This window comes from Rhagoletis pomonella, unplaced genomic scaffold, assembly GCF_013731165.1.
Source record: "Rhagoletis pomonella isolate Grant_MI unplaced genomic scaffold, Rhpom_1.0 Rhpom_scaffold_00003, whole genome shotgun sequence".
NCBI classification, from domain to species: domain Eukaryota; kingdom Metazoa; phylum Arthropoda; class Insecta; order Diptera; family Tephritidae; genus Rhagoletis; species Rhagoletis pomonella.
The window spans coordinates 51,987,119-52,008,065 of NW_023458557.1; the positions used below are offsets into that span (position 1 = coordinate 51,987,119).

The 20,947-nt window shown below is 34.1% G+C and overlaps 1 protein-coding gene across 1 annotated transcript; it reads right to left on the minus strand.

Moving 5' to 3' along the window:
- Window positions 1-3,195: 3,195 nt before the first annotated feature.
- Window positions 3,196-4,429, minus strand: LOC118736607 (putative nuclease HARBI1). The gene is made up of 2 exons (XM_036466658.1): window positions 3,914-4,429; window positions 3,196-3,788 (listed from the first exon to the last, which is right to left on the minus strand). Exons 1-2 carry the CDS (start codon window positions 4,368-4,370, stop codon window positions 3,766-3,768), a joined length of 480 nt encoding a protein of 159 aa, XP_036322551.1. The 5' UTR covers window positions 4,371-4,429; the 3' UTR covers window positions 3,196-3,765.
- Window positions 4,430-20,947: the final 16,518 nt, after the last annotated feature.

The following is a 20,947-nucleotide window of genomic DNA, read 5'->3' on the forward strand; positions in this document are numbered from 1 at the left end:
GGCTTAGCCATTATTAATTTTTTAATCACAAATAAAACAATGTTGCAAGCAAATAATAAATGGTCGTATTGCCCCCAAAATATACATATGTAAATACTTCCAAAGAAGTAACACATAAAACGTTCAACGAATAAAGGCAACATTGTCGAATGTCAGAAAATGAACAGAGAATGCTGTTTTATTACTTCACCTGTTTATTGCGCCATGCGTTTTCAAGTTTTTTTTTTGTATTTTAAATTTTTTTTATGCTTTATAGTTGTTGCCACCACCTTTAAGTTGTTGAGAATCCATTTTATTTTTGATTCACGTATAAATTTTAATTTATTTTTTTTTAATTTTTTGTTCTTTATAATTTTGTAAATGGCCGCTGCTGTTCGGGACGAACCCACAGTCGCCATGTCGAAGCGGTTCTTTTTCCCACTTCTGGTACGCGTACCAATACCCGTGGAGCCCCAGCGCTCCGCCGGCGCTGATGTCGGCCAATCCCTGGCTTGTTGTTTATGCTGCTGCAATTTATGTGCTGTAGCTCTGCAGCAGCATTTCCCATGGAGGCCTGGTGCGTTGATGCCGGTCAACGCTGGTAGTCAGCAAGCCTCCGAAAAAGGACTGAACTGTTCGGTTTCAAGTAAGGGTCTGATTATGCATACTTCGCATAACTTCGCACAACCATTTGTACCAGTGCACTAAAAGTGTAACTTAAGAAAATGTGAAGCAAAATCTAAACTCAACAGGTCGCTAAGTTTTTAAAAGTTCTGCTAATTTCTGGGTATTGGAATACACACAAAATGCATACAAAGTACATACGTAATTACAGTTTGAAGTTTATGCGAAGTTGTGCGAAGTTATGCGAAGTATGCATAATCAGACCATAAGGCGCAATAATGCCGCTAATTTTATTTTTCATTTTCAACTTAAACCTAGCTGCTATCATACATACGTCAGAGTCGCATTTTAATATCGTAAATTTGTGTAATAGATTAGCTTTAAGGCGAATTCATATAAGGTGATTTGTAGTAATTTGTAGGGTTGCAAACAGTGTTGCCGTTTTAGCCCTTTGGTGGCTAGATTTAGCTACCAAATACTTTTTTGGCCACATAAATTTAAAATTGCCCCTTTTTTTAGCCCTTTTTAGAATTTATTCATACTTGGCATGAAAAAGTTGTATATGCTTAAATTGTTTTTTTTTGCATTTATGTAATAGATGAATTTTTAAACTAAGAAAGTTTGATATATACATATACATATATGTATTTTATGTACCTTACGCTTTTATAACACCATACTGTAAAAGTATTGGGGCTGTTAACTTATCTTTTAACGATTTAACTATACTTTAAAATAGATAAGTTCACGGCCCTTAATATGCTAAATTTGTTAAATGAGCCATGAAGTCGATTGACCGTGTATGTTCTTGTGGTGTGATTGTACCAGCATGCTGGTGTCGTTAGTGGTGAAATTAGCTCAATTTTCTAAGTAAAAAGTATTTTGGCGGAAATATCTTGCACTATATGAGTCAAAGCCGTGTTTGTGGAAGATTACGTTCAAGATATTCAGGGCTGTCATGGAATCCAAGTCGGTTTTGCATTTTGTCGGAATTACAAACCAATTTTGGTTTCATTTGGTGTCATGAAACCGGATTGGTTTTGCTCTTTTCGAACATAAACAAAACCGATGTTCGAATCAGCTGTTTTGCACATTTGTGTGTATGGCGATAATTTGAATGTATATTTTTTTGACACAATTTTATAAAATTGAATTGTTTTCAGTAATTAAAAAAAAAATAAGTGAGCGCAAAATGACATCCGCAGTTGTCGCATTTCTCTTATTGGAAGAAGAAAGTTCCGAGAAAGTTAAAAGAAAAATTTTGAGAGATTGCAGCAATCCACTTGAGCTGCCTGAGACAGCGTAAGTAGATTGTTTTTTAATGTGCGTTTATAAATATTTATAGCGTATTTGCAGTTTCATAGCATATTATCGCCTCAACAAAGAGGGTTTCCGAATGGTGCTTGACACCATTGAAGCGCACTTGACACGTTCGAAAGTTCCACCAGTGCTGCAGTTAGCACCTTCGTTGCGATTTTTAGCTGAAGGATCCTATCAAAGATCAGTCGGGAACGACTCTAGCATAAGTGTAGCTAGAAGCACGGTGTCAACGATTTTAGATGATGTGCTTAAGGTTATGGAGCGGTTCATTTGCCCTCAGTGGGTGAAACTAGAAATGGACGGCACCGAAAAACGCAGATCAAGAGACTATTTTTACTTAAAGTACAAAATTCCCTCAATAATTGGTTGCATCGACGGGACACGCATAAAAATCATCAAGCCGAGTATTGACGAACATTTATTTTATAATCGAAATTGATATTTCAGTATGAATGCCATGATTGCAAGTAATAATGAATCTTAATTTTACTCGTACATTGCCTTGTAAAACTGATTTATATATATGTATGTACATTTTTATTTAGATTTGTGATGGTCACATGAAAATTCGAGCGGTCGATGCATGCTATCCCGGCTCTAGCCATGACTCATTCGTATGGAACGTTAGTAGCGCCAGACAATATTTCCTCAAGAAGTATGAGTCAGTTGACCGGACATCAAAGTTGTTAGGAGATTGTGGATATGGCATAGAACCTTTTTTATTAACACCATACAGAGATCCACGCTACAACTCCAAAGAATATAAGTTCAATTTGGCCCATTCATCGCTCGAAATATTGTGGACAATAGGAGTGCTGAAAAGCCGATTTCGCTGCTTATTGATCACCTTGCACTATCGGCCAGAAAAAGTGGTGAAAATTATAAATTTTTGCTGTGCGCTGCACAATATCTGCAGAGACTACAACGTGGAATATAACGACGACAGTATTACTTTACCATCAAATGATACTGATGAAAATGTTGAATCTCCACCGAACGCAACACTGAAAAGTGAAGGTAAAAGGATGAGGGATGAAATAGCCAACAGTTTATAGCAAACCAACTGAATAAAAATTCAAATATTTATTTATTAAAAAATAAAAAACACATATTTATTTATTTAAAAAACACGCATATATATTCATTAAAACAAAACAAAAATTCATTTAATAAGTAAATACATTTTTCTAAAACTTATATAACTATTTATAACAATAAAATAAGGCACATTTTTAGGTACTATAACGACCACAACCAACACTTTTTTGACATAAAGGGAAATTACTTTTCTTTCTGTTTTTCGTAATCAAACTTTAGGAGTTCGAGCTCGAGTTGCTTTTCTTTTATTTCGTTTTTTTCCTGTATCGCTCGCAAAACACCTGTATTAATACGGACAAATTCATCCTTGAGCTCAGTTACTGCATTCGTGCCAGATTCGTTGCTTTTTTTATGGCTCTATACACTCGTCTGAGGCTACTGTCGTTTTCTTTTTCAATCTTAATTAGCTCGTTCAATTTTTCATTTATTTCGAGCTTTCTCTCGTTGTCTTCATCGAGAAATTGTTTCAAACGCTTCCCAGTACTATCTGTCCTTTGTCTTTTAGGAGTGCTGCTGACTGGAGACATTGGCCGCTTCGATGATGTTGATGGCATTTCATCCTCACTTGCACAAACTAAATCTTCGCTGAGGCCAACTGCATTGCCAGCCACACCAACCACAGACTGTGCAATGCCACATATGCGCACTATTGTCTCTTCCGTTTGCGTTAGTTGGTGCTTAGAAAAGGGTCCTCCACCAGTCGCTCGAGACTCGCTTTTGTTTTGTGCGAGCTTTCTTTTTATGTCACTTTTCTACTCCGTCCACGTCTATACATATGTATATAAAAAACAGTGTAAGTTTAAATTATATATATATATATATAAAAATATTTAAATTTTTATTCAGTTGGTTTGCTATAAACTGTTGGCTATTTCATCCCTCATCCTTTTACCTTCACTTTTCAGTGTTGCGTTCGGTGGAGATTCAACATTTTCATCAGTATCATTTGATGGTAAAGTAATACTGTCGTCGTTATATTCCACGTTGTAGTCTCTGCAGATATTGTGCAGCGCACAGCAAACATTTATAATTTTCACCACTTTTTCTGGCCGATAGTGCAAGGTGATCAATAAGCAGCGAAATCGGCTTTTCAGCACTCCTATTGTCCACAATATTTCGAGCGATGAATGGGCCAAATTGAACTTATATTCTTTGGAGTTGTAGCGTGGATCTCTGTATGGTGTTAATAAAAAAGGTTCTATGCCATATCCACAATCTCCTAACAACTTTGATGTCCGGTCAACTGACTCATACTTCTTGAGGAAATATTGTCTGGCGCTACTAACGTTCCATACGAATGAGTCATGGCTAGAGCCGGGATAGCATGCATCGACCGCTCGAATTTTCATGTGACCATCACAAATCTAAATAAAAATGTACATACATATATATAAATCAGTTTTACAAGGCAATGTACGAGTAAAATTAAGATTCATTATTACTTGCAATCATGGCATTCATACTGAAATATCAATTTCGATTATAAAATAAATGTTCGTCAATACTCGGCTTGATGATTTTTATGCGTGTCCCGTCGATGCAACCAATTATTGAGGGAATTTTGTACTTTAAGTAAAAATAGTCTCTTGATCTGCGTTTTTCGGTGCCGTCCATTTCTAGTTTCACCCACTGAGGGCAAATGAACCGCTCCATAACCTTAAGCACATCATCTAAAATCGTTGACACCGTGCTTCTAGCTACACTTATGCTAGAGTCGTTCCCGACTGATCTTTGATAGGATCCTTCAGCTAAAAATCGCAACGAAGGTGCTAACTGCAGCACTGGTGGAACTTTCGAACGTGTCAAGTGCGCTTCAATGGTGTCAAGCACCATTCGGAAACCCTCTTTGTTGAGGCGATAATATGCTATGAAACTGCAAATACGCTATAAATATTTATAAACGCACATTAAAAAACAATCTACTTACGCTGTCTCAGGCAGCTCAAGTGGATTGCTGCAATCTCTCAAAATTTTTCTTTTAACTTTCTCGGAACTTTCTTCTTCCAATAAGAGAAATGCGACAACTGCGGATGTCATTTTGCGCTCACTTATTTTTTTTTAAATTACTGAAAACAATTCAATTTTATAAAATTGTGTCAAAAAAATATACATTCAAATTATCGCCATACACACAAATGTGCAAAACAGCTGATTCGAACATCGGTTTTGTTTATGTTCGAAAAGAGCAAAACCAATCCGGTTTCATGACACCAAATGAAACCAAAATTGGTTTGTAATTCCGACAAAATGCAAAACCGACTTGGATTCCATGACAGCCCTGATTGTTTAACAAAAAGCTAGAAAAATTATGAAATTTCTGCTCTAATCATTTCGATCTTTCCTCGACCTCATTTGTAAAGAAATAAATATTGTACCAGCATGCTGGCAAGTTATATGCTTCGAGCAGCAAGCTGGGGTCGTATATTTCCCCTTTTATACAAAAAGGTTTTTGGTTGGATAAAATATTAGCTTTTTTTTCAAAGTTCATTGTTTTTATATACCATTACTTATTGAAAATCTTTACATGTATACTTATATATGTATATGTAAGTAAAAAATTTTAGCTACCATTTTTAGCCACAAAGGAATTTGGCTACCATTAAAAATTATGCGCGGCGACACTGGTTGCAAATTGTATGCTTTCATCGCATTATACTACGTTGAAATTGACGAGCTAAACATGTTAAATGGGCTTTAACCAGTTAAATGAACAAAACATGTTCATAAACAAGTTAAATCGCATGCAATTGTTGTTGGAAAATTTAGCCAGTTAAATCATTTAACTCGTTTGAAAACTAGTTCAATGCAGAGTTGTATCAGAAACCTTTCTGCTCCGGCCAATCAGAAAGACCCAAAAGCTTTCATTTGACATCCCAATATTCAAAAAATTTATATTCTGAAAAATATTAAAAATAAAAAATTATCAAAAAATAACAAAATTGTATGCATACCTGCCCGCCAAAAAAGAGGCCAAGGCGGTAATTAGTTATTTCCCATGAGGTCTCACCGTAGGCAGAGATAAATAGTGCATACGAACTACATAAACATTTTGAAGTCTCTAATTAATCCGTATGCGTTAATATCATGAAGCAGACATTCGCGTAATTTTGGACATGTAGCCGTTTAGGTAAGAACGATTTTTAGCACATGCTGGATGCTGGAAAAATGGATGTATTAACAATGTTTACAATTTCATGTAGACCAAAGGCAGAGAACTTAGATAGATAGAGAAGGTGCAAACTGAAAGTGGAAACTATTCGCGGACGAAAAATTAACAGCGTTAGAAAAGTTCAAGTCGGAATGTAGAAATTCTGTTGAATTTAATGTTGATAACATAATACAATGTTGAGCAACATGAAATGTGATATTCTTTGCGAGCAAATAAACGAAAATATGGCAAATCTTCACATAATTTTCATTAGTTTGGAGTTTTTGTTAAATTTTTTATCTTGTTCTCCTTTTATGAAGATGCAAATACAATTTAAAATAATGATAGTTTGGCATAAAGTTTACACAAATATGTACATGCATACATAGACTGGCAATCAAAAGTGAGTGCATGGTGTTTTTTGCTTAATATTTGCAATGATTTTCAATTAAATTTTTTTTATTATCTTTTTATAAAAATGTGGTTCATGCTTTAATTAAAACTACATAAGTCAAACTTTCAAACTTTACACAGAACATAGAAAAATTCAACGAATTCTTGTCTAAATTTTGACCTGTTTAATCTGAATTTTTAGAAAAATTCTGAGTACGCAGATAGATCGGTTTTTTAATTCTAGTGGAACAAGATCAAGTTTTAAGCGGCTAAAAAATCCGGTTGACTTTATTATGATTGATTATTTATTGCTGACGGCTTTTTGCACTTTTTACCAAATAAAAGGGAATTTCTTGTAGAATAAAATGCGCATGACCGTTTGCAAACAAATTAAAAAAAAAAAATAGCGCTATTTTTTATATTGCACTTGTTATATGCATAAAACCGCAAAACCCGTCGAAAATAACAAAAAAAAATTTACTTAAAAAACATTGCAATTATTAAACAAAAAACAGCATGCACTCACTTTTGATTGCCAGTGTTCATACATATGAATGTGTGTTTAAAATTACCTACTTATGAAATAATTTTTGTGGCATGAACATATACAGTTGTCCACAAAATAATAGGAGTGGGATATTTTAACCTGTTTTGGCTATTTGTCTTTAGTTTATTTAATGTTTCGTATTTTTTTGTAAAAGCCTAGCTGGTAATACAACAAACACCATATAAATTTACATTTTCAAGTTTGTACAAAAATTATAAAAATTCTGCAAATTTCCACCAAAATTTCAAACTATTTAACCAGAATCTTTAGAAAACATGTTGGTATGCAGTTTTGTAGCCCATTCAATTCTAGTTTGAAGAAGTGCAAGTTTCAAGCTGCTAAAAAATTCCGTTGATTTTTGAGACGAAAAGTTGCATCGCCCCTAGCGTACACGCCACGGCATATTACTGAAATGGCAATCTCTAAATCACTACATATATGAAATTTTTCATTCATCCAAAAAGACAAACGCATAAATATGTGTGCATTTATAAATGTAAATATGTGCATAAATATGTACGATTGATCTGCTTTCGTCTTCCCCTCGCCGTCCTCCATCCACAGACAAATTATTAAATTTCTGCGAATTGCAACGACGCCACCAAAATTAACCCTTGGTTGACGAAATATTTAGGTTTTCGCATAAGTTTACATTTAATAAAGCCATACTCGTACATTTTATATGGAGAATAATATTAATTAATTTAAAATTCTGCATGTAACCATGTTCTCGACGATACATGTAACTTTCATAAGGATTAAACATAAAAATTGTGCTTCAACCAGCTGAAACCAAAAAAACTATGTCCGCTAACATGGGTTAAAAGCAAACCGGAATTAACATTTTTTACACGCATACATGCATACATTCATATACACATGTACAGTGAAGTAGCACTTGCTTGAACATTGCATTACTTGTACTTTGATGTGTTTGAATCTTTTATGGTACAGAAGATTTGCTTACGGATGAAAAATATTAAAAATCGTCCGTGCATATATGTAAATATATTTTTATAAACGCTTTGAAGTATAAACATTTTTTAAATTAAAAAATAAATGAAATAATTTTTTTGCATTTATACAAATGGTGTTCAAGGCACATTGACCCACCTGTACAAAAATCGTGGCGCGTCATGGACAAAAATTTTACAATTTCGGACCGAAAAATGTGAAAACGAGCTAAGTTGCCACGTTACATTTGTGAACTTCCGATAAAACCACATATGTTTGTGATTTTTGAAGTTTTGATTTTATTAAAAAAAATTAATGTATTTTCCTGCAAAAAACGCTTGACGGTGATGAATTTGCGGGGAGATGTGCTGCGGCTGTTTTTATACCCGAGCGCACTTGTGCACAAGGGTATTATAACTTTGTTCACATAACGGTTGTTTGTAACATACAAAACGAGTCGAGATAGATATAGACAAATGTATACATAAATGATCAGGATTAAAAGAGAAATCGATTAAGCGGTTACTGTCTGTCCGTCCGTCTTATATTTATATCGGTAACCGTTCTACCAATTTGTACCAAACTCGGTGTGGTTATTATGCCTGCCACATAGAAGCAAACCGTTGAAAATTATTGAAATCGAACTAAAATTACGGCCGCTTTTCATATAACAGTAAATTTCAGAAATGCTTGAAACTTCAATATTTCGAAATTTAAGGAGCTAATTTACTCAAAATGGATACACCCCGGTTTACCATGTAGCGGTAGCTTTCGGAAAGGTGAAAAACATATATTTAATACTTGCGCCGGATATTTAATGTTCGGTTCCGCCCGAACTTAGACTTTCTTACTTGTTTTAAATTGTATTTGCATCTTCATAAAACGAGAACAAGATAAAAAATGTAACAAAAACTACAAAATAATGAAAATTATGTGAAGATTTACCATATTTTCGTGTATTTGCTCGCAAAGAACATCACAATTCATGTTGCTCAACATTGTATTATTTTATCAACATTAAATTCAACAGAATTTCTACATTCCAACTTGAACTTTTCTAACGCTGTTAATTTATCGTCCGCGAATAGTTTCCACTTTCAGTTTGGACCTTCTCTATCTATCTAAGTTCTCTGGTCCAGACAGCTATAAAAGCTTTGCTTTACAAAGTTTCTATAAAGTCTGGACATCAACAGCGTTGGTTCGAGAGGTAGATGTCGCCCTATGCACTACGTACGCTACAGCGGAAATGGACACGCCATTTCTTTAAATGAAATTAATTGGTGCTCGTATGTATATCAGTGCCCGCCAAACACTTTCCTGGGAAACGAACTATATTCGACCTTTCACATGTACACAATCGGCTTCTTACACGTACATAATCCGAACGTCAACAGAAAGAGTAGAAGAGCAACAAATTTTATTTAGTTGTATGCAAGGTATGATTGACAACTCAGTGCGGCTCTCTTTTAAGGTACTATAATGCCAAAAAGTCTAAACAAACGAATTAACCCTTAGTGATGCATGTATCTTGTCAGCACTGATACCCAAGGCTTTTATTTTGATTATAGTTTTGTTTTACTTACATTACCTGGAATATATATGTTTTGTCAATAAAATAAATCAAATTGTTTATAAAATCGTTTTAGCAATTTTATTGGTTTTAATTGCCCGAGTTTTATGCTTTTGTGCGTTTATTTTTATATTTAAATTTTTTATCCTAAACATTTATTTTTGAAAATAATTTTTTTTCATGCGAAATAGTTTTCCATTAAAGACTTTGCTTCGAGCACTTTTAAATTAAGCTCTTCCATACTTGCTTGCATGGTTTTAATTATTTCGGTGAGAAGAAATATTTCTGTTCTCAACGTGCATTCTAAAGAGTCGCCTGTTTCGCAACTAGGTGGTTTAAAACATCACACTATTTTCGTGTCCTGACTTTGCATACAGCGCACCGTTCAAACGTTTTGCTCCGTTTCCTCTTGGTTTCCTTACTTTAAATATTTAAGCAAAGTCGAACGTATTTACTTATTACCCAACTTTAAATGTACTTACTTGCTCTCCTCGGCGGTTTATCTCTTAACAATTTCACATTAATTAAGAAATTTTTTTGCTGGAAAAATTTGTGTGTAATTTTTTTTTAAACAAATTCAAATTTGAAAAAAAAAATTCAAATCGGTTAAGAATTCATTTCAGTTTGACATTATAGCCTGTTTCTTATGAGAGCAATGTCAAAATCAATCACACTTTGTTGAATACATTTTGGTTGCATGCAAACAACAGGCGAAGCAGGTTGATGGCGCATTATTGTTGAATAAAGCATGATAAAAATATAGTAAGGTAGAACCGCTGAGAGTTACTTTTAAAATTCTTGACGTTTCCAAACATTTTAATTTTTAAATTTACTTACAAACTCACACACACATTTTCATTTTCAATCTCAAGCAACAACAATTTCGAACAATTTCAATATTTTATTTTCAATTTTATATGATTTTAAAATGCTGGCAAACTTCAAAAAAAAATCATGGCCGACAAAATGAGAGAACGGTTCTATCTTGCTATGTTTTTATCATGGAATAAAGTAGGTACACTGAGCAGAATGAATGAATATTCATTCAAAAAATTTATAACACAACTTTTCGTACATACACCCCTAGAAATAGGCAAGGTGTATTAAACAAGGTGTGATTGACAACTCAGTGCGGCTCTCTTTTAAGGTACTATAATGCCAAAAAGTATAAACAAACGAATTAACCCTTAGTGATGCATGTATCTTGTCAGCACTGATACCCAAGGCTTTTATTTTGATTATAGTTTTGTTATACTTACATTACCTGGAATATATATGTTTTGTCAATAAAATAAATTAAATTGTTTATAAAATCGTTTTAGCAATTTTATTGTTTTTAATTGCCCAAGTTTTATGCTTTTGTGCGTTTATTTTTATATTTAATTTTTTTATCCTAAACATTATTCGACACTTATAAAAGTATGATTTTACATTTGTTTCCAATTTTATATGAGTGCTTAACTCTAACTATTTTGAAATTAAATTTTTTTCATGCGAAATAGTTTGGGTATAAACGAGCTGAAATCGCGAGATGAATCACGTAGTATAACACCACATCGCTGCCGTCTTAACTCGCAAATAGGTTTCTTTCGTGTCCTGACTTCTATTGCATACAGCGGCACCGTTCAAAAGTTTTGCTCCGTTTCATCTTGGTTTCCTTACATTAAATATTTAAGCAAAGTCGAACGTATTTACTTATTACCAAACTTTAAATGTGCTTACTTGCTCTCCTCGGCGGTTTATCTCTTAACAATTTCACGTTTGTTAAGAAAATTTGTTGCTTGAAGGTTTTTGTGTAAATTTTTTTTAAACAAATTCAAATTTGAAAAAAAAATATTTTCAAATGGGTTAACAATTCATTTCAATTTGACATTATAGCCTGTTTCTTATGAGAGCAATGTCAAAATCAATCACACTTTGTTGAATACATTTTGGAAATAGGTATGTATATGGTACCAAGTCGTGCTTTTTCTTCATATTAAAAGAACTTTGTGAATTATGTATTTTTTTTTTAATACCAGACTAGTCCTCAATTAAAAAATACAATATGTTTTGTTCTTTATCTTTTGGTTTAATCGTTATTTTAAATTGGTCTTAAATGTCAAGTTTTACCTAATTTTAAAATAAATATATATTAGATATATATATTTTTATTTTATTTCTACTTGAAATCAACGAAATTTTCTTTTAATATTCAGAGTGCTCGAAGCACGTTATATTTTTTGCTCAGAAATCCACACTTAAATTATAAAAAAATAATAATAATTTTGTACAATACATACAAAATTTTTCCAACTTTTTCCTTTCTTAGGGTCGTTACCTTTCATTATATGTTTCTATGTTGTTTAGATCTAAAATATAGCGCTCAATGAAAAAAACGGCAAAAAAACATACCAAAGTTTTTATATTAAGTAATACCACACAGAAATTTTTTTCCGTGCATTACCACCAACAAATTCTCATTTTTTGTTTCATAACTAATACATTCTCATTTTAAGACTTTTCTCTTTTTGGCGGGCACTGATGTATATGCATGTGTGTGCACCAATCTATTAATATCGTTGAATCATTTAAATATCTATCTAAATTTTATATAAACAAGACTAAAAAGTAGAAAATAGATATGTAATATAAAAAAAATTTAATATACAACACTTTTATAAATGCACTAAAAAGTAGAAAGTAATAATTCTCAGTCCTATAGAATTTGTTTTGATAACTTTTGATTTTTAAATTTTAGCAAAAGTCATTATAAACCATTTATGAGATTGAAGATGAAAAGCGTGGGCGCATGCAATACAAAGCATTAGATTTAATTGACAATAGTCATAACATAGACCTAAAATTTCTGCAGAGAAAGTACAAAATTGATCGATTTTAAGCGGTCGTTATTCATATGTTCGATATCGTATCGATTATTCTGAATATCGATATTTCATGTTGCGATAATCGATTTTTTGAATCGATATTCCCAGGTTGATATATCGAAGACAGCAATACTTTACCCGCAGTGTCGATATTTAAGTTGAAATGTATTTTTCATCTACAAAAAAGTGTTTGGGAAACTACTTAAGGAGGTTCAACCCGCAGCTTGTGTGATTTATGTAGCTCTTAAGTTTGATAACCCTGTGGGGAAAATCTCTAGTTCTGAACTGGTGCGCTTCTAGTACATTTAGACCCAGTACTGGTTCGCGATAAATCTCTTTTGCATGCGAGCAACTGGCGAATTTATCATGACTTTCGAACCAGTTCTAAAATCGACAGACGAAAGAAAAAAGTATCATGATTTTTCAATCTTTTTGGTTCTTCCGTGTGTGCGATTTGAAGTTATTTTGGAAGAAATGTGTTTTCAATTTGAAATTAAATTTGTTTGAATGATTGTAAGAAATGTACGTTTACATACCTTTAGCTGTAGCTGAGTTTGCAGAGGTGCTCGCTGTTATTTCTTAGATTCCAGACTGTCTCAAGATGTTGAAATGTTAACACAAATTTTAGTTTTGTATTACCAAGCTATGAAAACGCATCTGTGAAGCACCGACTAGAAGCGTATTTGAACGAAAAAGGCGCCGAACACATATCTATGTAAAGTAAACAAGCCCCGCGCTGCATCCCTTTTTCGATAGTTCTGAACTGGTTCTAAATTCGACAAATAAGATCTAGTTCGTTCTGCATCCCTTTTTCTATAGTTCCGAACTATTTCTAAATTCGTCACTTTAGATATAGATTTCTAGTGAAAAAACTGAAAAAAAAATAGTTTTTTAAAAGTACCACTTTTCGCCAATTTTGGCCCGCTGGGGATCTAGTTCCTATCGGACTAGTTCGTTTTTGGCGATAAAGACCTAGTACGGATCTAGAAATTTGATTCACTAGTCCGCGGTTTCCCTACAGGGAAACCGCTTGCATGGTGTATACGGCTCTTAACTCGTTTCCACCGTTAGACTTATTGTCTTGTTTTATCTTCTTTGGCAATACTGTTGACCGGCATGCCGTTTTAATCCTCAGTAAATATTCAAGATGGAAATAACACAATTAGGTGAGTTGATAGGCAGGTCTAACATTCTATTCAATAGCCCGATCACTTTAGACCAAAATCGACGTAAGATTAAAAAAAATCCGGAAAGAAATTTTTTGACGCAGTTGGGTGTCTCCTGTTTAGGTGAACACAAAATGAAAACTTTTCCCCCAATTGCGATATGGGAAGTGTCCGCCATCTTGGACTTTATGTTTTTACGATTTGCGCGCGAGTTTTGCATTTCTCGCGAAAAAAGGTAAAGAAATTTGTTGAGAATTCGATTCCCTACAATTTTCATGGCCTATCAATTTTTTTAAACTATTATTTATTGCTAATAATATGCAAAAAATGCCCAAAATTAGGCAAGTGGCGCGGTTTTTTCGAATTTTGAGCAATTTCTATTTGAAATATGGGGCACATTTAAATGGCAAAGTTGTAGAGGACGAAATTTCCAATAAACGCATTATTTATATGTTCGCGTACGACGTGTAGATCTCGACCAACAACGCGCTCAATGCAGCGGAAAGGGAGAAGCTACTCAAAACTTTTTTCCACATTGCCTCAGAGTTAAAGTTATTGGCGCGTTTTATTTTTATGTGGTTTCACCAGTAGTCCTAATCCACACATAGTTATTTTTGCCACAATAAAACTCTTTACAATCAGAGAAAAGTCGTATTGATAAAAGCACAAAAACTATTTGCTAATTACAGTTTCAACTGACTGAAAATAGTCATTCATGGGCTTGGCCTATTGGTGAATATACGCACCAAAAAACACGACCTCCGAGATACTGTGAAAAAAGTTTTGAGTAGCTTTCCCCTGCCGCTGCATTGAGCGCGTTGTTTTTCGAGATCTACACGTCGTACGCGAACATATAAATAATGCGTTTATTGGAAATTTCGTCCTCTACAACTTTGCCATTTAAATGAGCCACTTATTTCAAATAGAAATTGCTCAAAATTCGAAAAAACCGCGCCACTTACCCAACTATTATTATTAGTAATAAATAATTGTTTAAAAAAATGACAGGCACATGAAAATTGTAGGGGATCGAATTCTCTACAATTTTGTTCTCTACCTTTTTTCACGAGAAATGCAAAATTAGCGCGCAAATCGTAAAAGACACAAATGTCCAAGCGGACATTTCCCATATCGCGATTAGGGGAAAAACTTTATTTTCGTGTTCACCTAAACAGGAGACCCCAAACTACGTCAAAAAAATTTCTTCCTGAAATTTTTTCGTTGAAAAAGGGAGTAGGATTTTCAACATCGATTTTTCGCCATATCTATTTTACATGCGATGAATTAAATCGATTCATAATATCGATACTTTCTTAAATATCGAACATTCCTAATTCATATATCCACATACATGCATATATTATCCTTCATATCAATTCTGGTCTATTCATGCGCCCCACGCTTTTTATTTTCAATCTCATAAATTGTTTATAATGACATTTGTTAAAATTTCAAAATCAAAAGTTATCAAATCAAATTCTATGGGTCTGAGAATTATTATTTTCTACTTTTTAGTCCCTTTATAAAAGCGTTGTATATTAAAAAGTTGTTTTATATTATTTATTTTGATGTTGGGTTAGCCGGGCTTGAATCAGTGATCGGACTTCTACCACATTGTGGTAGATCTGCCACCTTTTTGAGCATCTACCACATCTAACACACAAGGTCTGAAATCTACCACATATTCGCGTTTTTGAGTACCTGGTTTTATTTCTGCTCGACATAATTTTATTAATTTTAGTAGCAAAAATTGTCCAAAACTAAACACTATATGGTAACAAGAATGATATAATACAAGATTCCGCATTCCCGTCGGCGATGAAATTTCTCAAGTAAAAGTAAACAAAGCCGAATGGGAGGAAAAAATAAACTGTAAAATAGTAAATTTTCTCAATAATAAATTTTTCGACAGGAAACGTGGTTTCATTATGTTAAATTTTATAATATATGACTTATAAAAAGAATTAATAGCGAAAATGTAAAAAAACGGGGATTTTTGTGAAAGTATTAGCAAATTTCAGTGCATATAAAATTTCTGAGGCGTTGTATACATTGACTGGAGAATTGTCAAAATCGGCAAATTCCAAGTAGTGGTGCCACATTTGTTCGCTACTTCGTGATGTGATAAAGAGAAAAAAAAACTTACCTATGTTCGAAAAATATCTTGATATGGAAGGAACTGCCTACACTTAGCAACTTCAATCTTGCACTTTGTTGTACTAAAATGAATTTTTTTTAGAGCCTAATTAAAAAGTTTGAAATTTAGGTGAAACCTTGCAGAATTTTTTAAATTTTTTTACAAACTTTGATCCAGAGTCTGAGATCTACCACATTTTTTTCCAGATTCTACCACACAGAATTTTTTTAAGTCCGATCACTGGCTTGAATACAGGCTCTACGCAATGGTAGCATGCACTGCTAACCACAACACCACAGTAGTGATGTGTAACACACCCCAGTGCTGTGCTACTGTGCTAACACTCTTCGATGTGCCGCACGCTCTGGCACACCTTTTGATTAAACTATAGCGTAGTAACACACTCGACACACTCGACTAAAGCACATACTGGCCAGTGTGTTTTTTGGAACACATAGCACACTGTGCTTGTGCTCATCAGCACCTCTGTACGCTACTGCATGAACCGTGCAACGCATAAAATTTGCAAAATCTCATCGGTTCTTTATTTGAAACGTTAGATTGGTCCATGACATTTACTTTTTGAAGATAATTTCATTTAAATGTTGACCGCGGCTGCGTCTTAGGTGGTCCATTCGGAAAGTCCAATTTTGGGCAACTTTTTCGAGCATTTCGGCCGGAATAGCCCGAATTTCTTCGGAAATGTTGTCTTCCAAAGCTGGAATAGTTGCTGGCTTATTTCTGTAGACTTTAGACTTGACGTAGCCCCACAAAAAATAGTCTAAAGGCGTCAAATCGCATGATCTTGGTGGCCAACTTACCGGTCCATTTCTTGAGATGAATTGTTCTCCGAAGTTTTCCCTCAAAATGGCCATAGAATCGCGAGCTGTGTGGCATGTAGCGCCATCTTGTTGAAACCACATGTCAACCAAGTTCAGTTCTTCCATTTTTGGCAACAAAAAGTTTGTTAGCATCGAACGATAGCGATCGCCATTCACCGTAACGTTGCGTCCAACAGCATCTTTGAAAAAATACGGTCCAATGATTCCACCAGCGTACAAACCACACCAAACAGTGCATTTTTCGGGATGCATGGGCAGTTCTTGAACGGCTTCTGGTTGCTCTTCACTCCAAATGCGGCAATTTTGCTTATTTACGAAGCCATTCAACCAGAAATGAGCCTCATCGCTGAACAAAATTTGTCGATAAAAAAGCGGATTTTCTGCCAACTTTTCTAGGTAATAAAATTCAATGATTTGCAAGCGTTGCTCGTTAGTAAGTCTATTCATGATGAAATGTCAAAGCATACTGAGCATCTTTCTCTTTGACACCATGTCTGAAATCCCACGTGATCTGTCAAATACTAATGCATGAAAATCCTAACCTCAAAAAAATCACCCGTTACATCCATATCTTTAGCAAAATTCACCAACACAATTGTCGTACGTATACATATGGCAACAAACATATCTTGGGTATTCACAGTTATAATTTCGTGTTATACGCTGCTAAATTTGTGAAAACCCTAATCGGTTAACAAAAAACGCATCAATGCAAAGTATCAGTCCCTTTTGTTTTTAAAGCAGAAGATATTAATGTCCAATATGCGCAACTACGCTGAGATTTATTTAACAAAGACATTTTATGTTTTCGAAGTAATGTTCTATATTAATAAAACTAAAGTAAAGACAACAAACATATTATTCGATTGTAGATTATTACAATCAGTAAAGATACCGTGTTTATTGAATTCAATACTTGGTTTTTTATTTTACTAGGTAAATCATATATTTTATCGAGATCGTAAATACTAATTAAAAGTAAAGAAAAAACAATAAAAATGGAGGTCAGTTGTAGATTATTACAATTGGTTTATAAAGTTTTATATAAAAAACTTAGTTTTTTATGATAATACTGAGTAAATCACTTTTTTTTTAAAGATCATATGGCGCTTGGCTTTTATAACGACTAGTTAAAACATATTCATATATCTTAAGTAATTTGTAACTCAAAAGCAATGAATTGCCATCATTTGTAAAAAAAATTTAAATATAGTTATATATATATATACGATTCAAAAGTATACTTTTTTCTTAAAAATCATTATGTCCTAGATTATAATTTAAAAAAATAATTTGCGATATTTTTTCGCAGTCTAGTCTTTCTCTTTTTTCGCTTACAATTTGTCCTGCATGTGAAAAAATGCGTTCACATGGTACTGAAGTGGCTGAAATGCATAACCGCGAGTTCATTATGCGATATAGCCTTGGATAAATATGCTTCCGTTGGCTCCACAAGAACAAAGGGTCGTTATTCTTTCCCTGTGCGTTTTTCCTTGGCAAAATAGGCTCAGCCAAATATTTGTCAAGTTCTACTATAGCAGAAGCTAATTGGTCTTGTGGACGCGTATACATGTGAACCTCAGCATCGAAATCCTTCCACAGTAAACCTTCCCGGTGACTTTCCGACGAGCTATTCTGAGCACGGTCTTCAATGCCTGCACTTAAATCTCCTTCATTTTCTTTGTTTTGGATAGTGGTATTTCCTACTTTAGAATATAGTCTTTTCACAACTGTATTATAACTAAGCTCGCTTATAAATCCAAATTTTTTAAAACGCGGGTCAAGGATCGTCGCTTGAGCTATGAGCTCATTTTGTTCCAAGTCTCTGAATCGAAAATTTAATTCATTTAGTAGTTTTTTCACTAAGTTTTGTGCAAATAGTGTAAGTTCGTTGGTGTTTAAAGTCCTTAAGTGTTTATCTAATTGTGTAACATATAAAATTACTGTCGAAGCGCTAACATACTTTTCTCCGCTAATTGTAGTAGTCACAATTTCGAACATCTCCATAACATCCATGGTTTGTTGCGCAACTAACCATTCTTCATTACTTAATAAATCTATACTACATACACAGTCCTTCATCTCTCACCAATGCAGACGACTTAACAACAGCTACAGTAGAGATCACGGCATCTTTGATTAGCAAAATACGCTTCAGCATCTCGTAGGTTGAATTCCAACGGGTTTGAACGTCGTTGATTAATTTGCAAACGGGGAGTTCCATTCTTTTTGCCGTGGCATTAAGCTGTGAATGCGCATACGAACTTTTTTTAAAAAGCCTCACGATTGCCTTTACTTTGTCCAAAACCGGTTGAATTTCTTTCAAACCTGACTGTGCTACCAAATTTAAGCTATGCGCAAAACAGCCCCAATGCCTCCACCCACCTCCTCGCACCGCCGCCTTCATATTTGCCGCTTTATCTGTAGCAATTACTGTGATTTTATGGCCTAAATCCCATTCTTGCAAAATCTCCGTCAGTTTCTTTGTTATGTTGTCACTAGTATGCCGCTCTGTATACGAAACGCAGCTTAACAAATCGGAAGCCAGAAAAGTGCACTTGTTACCTTCAACTATATAGTGTGCAGTAACGCTAATAAAGCTATCTTGCGCACGAGATGTCCACCCATCTACCGTCAAACACACTGCATATGCTCTACCCAAACGCTGTTTTACTATTTCGACGGTTTCACTGTAAGTTGCTGGAACTAATGTTGAGGATATTGTTTTCCGCGTTGGAAGTTTGTACGATGGATTCAGCATGAATACCAATTTTTTGAACTCTGCATCCTCCACAACCGAAAATGGGTGGTATTCCCTCACAATCATCCTGACCAATTGGTGATCGATTTCATGCTCCTTTTAGCGGAAATTGGTTTGCTAAAATACTGCGCTATGGATGGACGTGGTTGAACACACGAAGCTGGCATGGCCGCCTCTGCAGTTTATTCTGTACTAACGCAATTGTTGTTGTTGTCGCTAACTATTGCTGCAGGATCTTGCCTCCTTATGGTTTGCGTTAGATGTTTGGTGCTTAAATGTCGCAATAGACTGAAGGTCGATTTATTCCCCACGGAGAGCACCTGGGCGCACAAGAGGCACTTAACTTTTCCCTCTTTCTCGGCTGAAAAGTGAAGCCATACATCGCTTTTCTTTTTTTGACATTTTCTAAGTAAAAATGAATTATGGTACATAATAACTATGATCAATCGCATATTTTAATTTAATAAACACACTTACTCGTATACCAAATTTTGCCCAATTCAACAGCAAATGCTTGGAATTACCTCCGCCACTGTATCAACACACAATAAATCGTGCCATTACCCACCTCTACACCACAGCGGCCGCTGTGTAACTGTATTACTTCAAATTTAAATCAATTTTACATACTTTTCGGTGAAAGTTCCCCTCATTTACTTAACTACTAAACTTCTACAGAAAATTAAAAAATCGCAATCAACATTTTCTTGATTACGATTACATTAATTGTAATCATAATATTTTTAGGATTACAATTAAAGTAATCGTAATCGTAATTTTCATGACTACAATTACTGTAATTGTAATCTTAAAATTTTAAGGATTATAATTACGGTATTCGTAATCATGTTTTTTAGTCCTTAAAATTACCTAGCTCTGAAAAAAACTTATATCGCACGCTTTCCTTTTGTTTTCACTATTACACTTTTCCACTGCACACTTCATTTTGCTTTGTAATGTCTCAATAATTGTTTAAAACCACGCAGAAATATTAACGCACAAATATTAAAATTGTTATTTAGTTTTTCTCGTATTCTCACAATCAAAAATTGCACCAAGATGACGTCACGCACACAGCTGATTCTGTCAAATCACAAAGAGCAGATTAGCGATAAAAATAATATTTTTAAAATACATTGATGTAATATAATAATTTAAAATACACTGAAGTAATATAATAATTTAAAATACACTGAAGTAATATAATCTATATATTATTCTGAAACAACGCGCTTATTCCCAGCGATCCACAAGATGTACGACTATAGAAACTATACATCAAATTAAAGTGTTCGATTTGAAACTTTGTACAAACTTTTCAGATTTAAGATTCATTGAACCATTTTCGAAATATTTGCGTTGAAAGATTTTAAAATTTTTACATAGAGCAATGCGTTGCTACGTTCATTTCGATAGGCAGCGTCTCAGCGCGACATAAGAGAATGAAAAATTGTTCCATTTATTCGCTTTCGTTTCTGTTTTTAACCGACTTTGAAAAAAGGAGGAGGTTATCAGTTCGTCGGAATATTTTTTTTTTATTT

Bases quoted from the DNA above. Each gene is read 5' to 3' on its own strand.
- LOC118736607 (XM_036466658.1), bottom strand. From the start codon at position 4,370: ATGAAAATTCGAGCGGTCGATGCATGCTATCCCGGCTCTAGCCATGAC. The intron at 3,789-3,913 runs GTAAAAGGATGA...ACATATGTATAG, and splicing joins CGCAACACTGAAAAGTGAAG to ACGTGGACGGAGTAGAAAAG.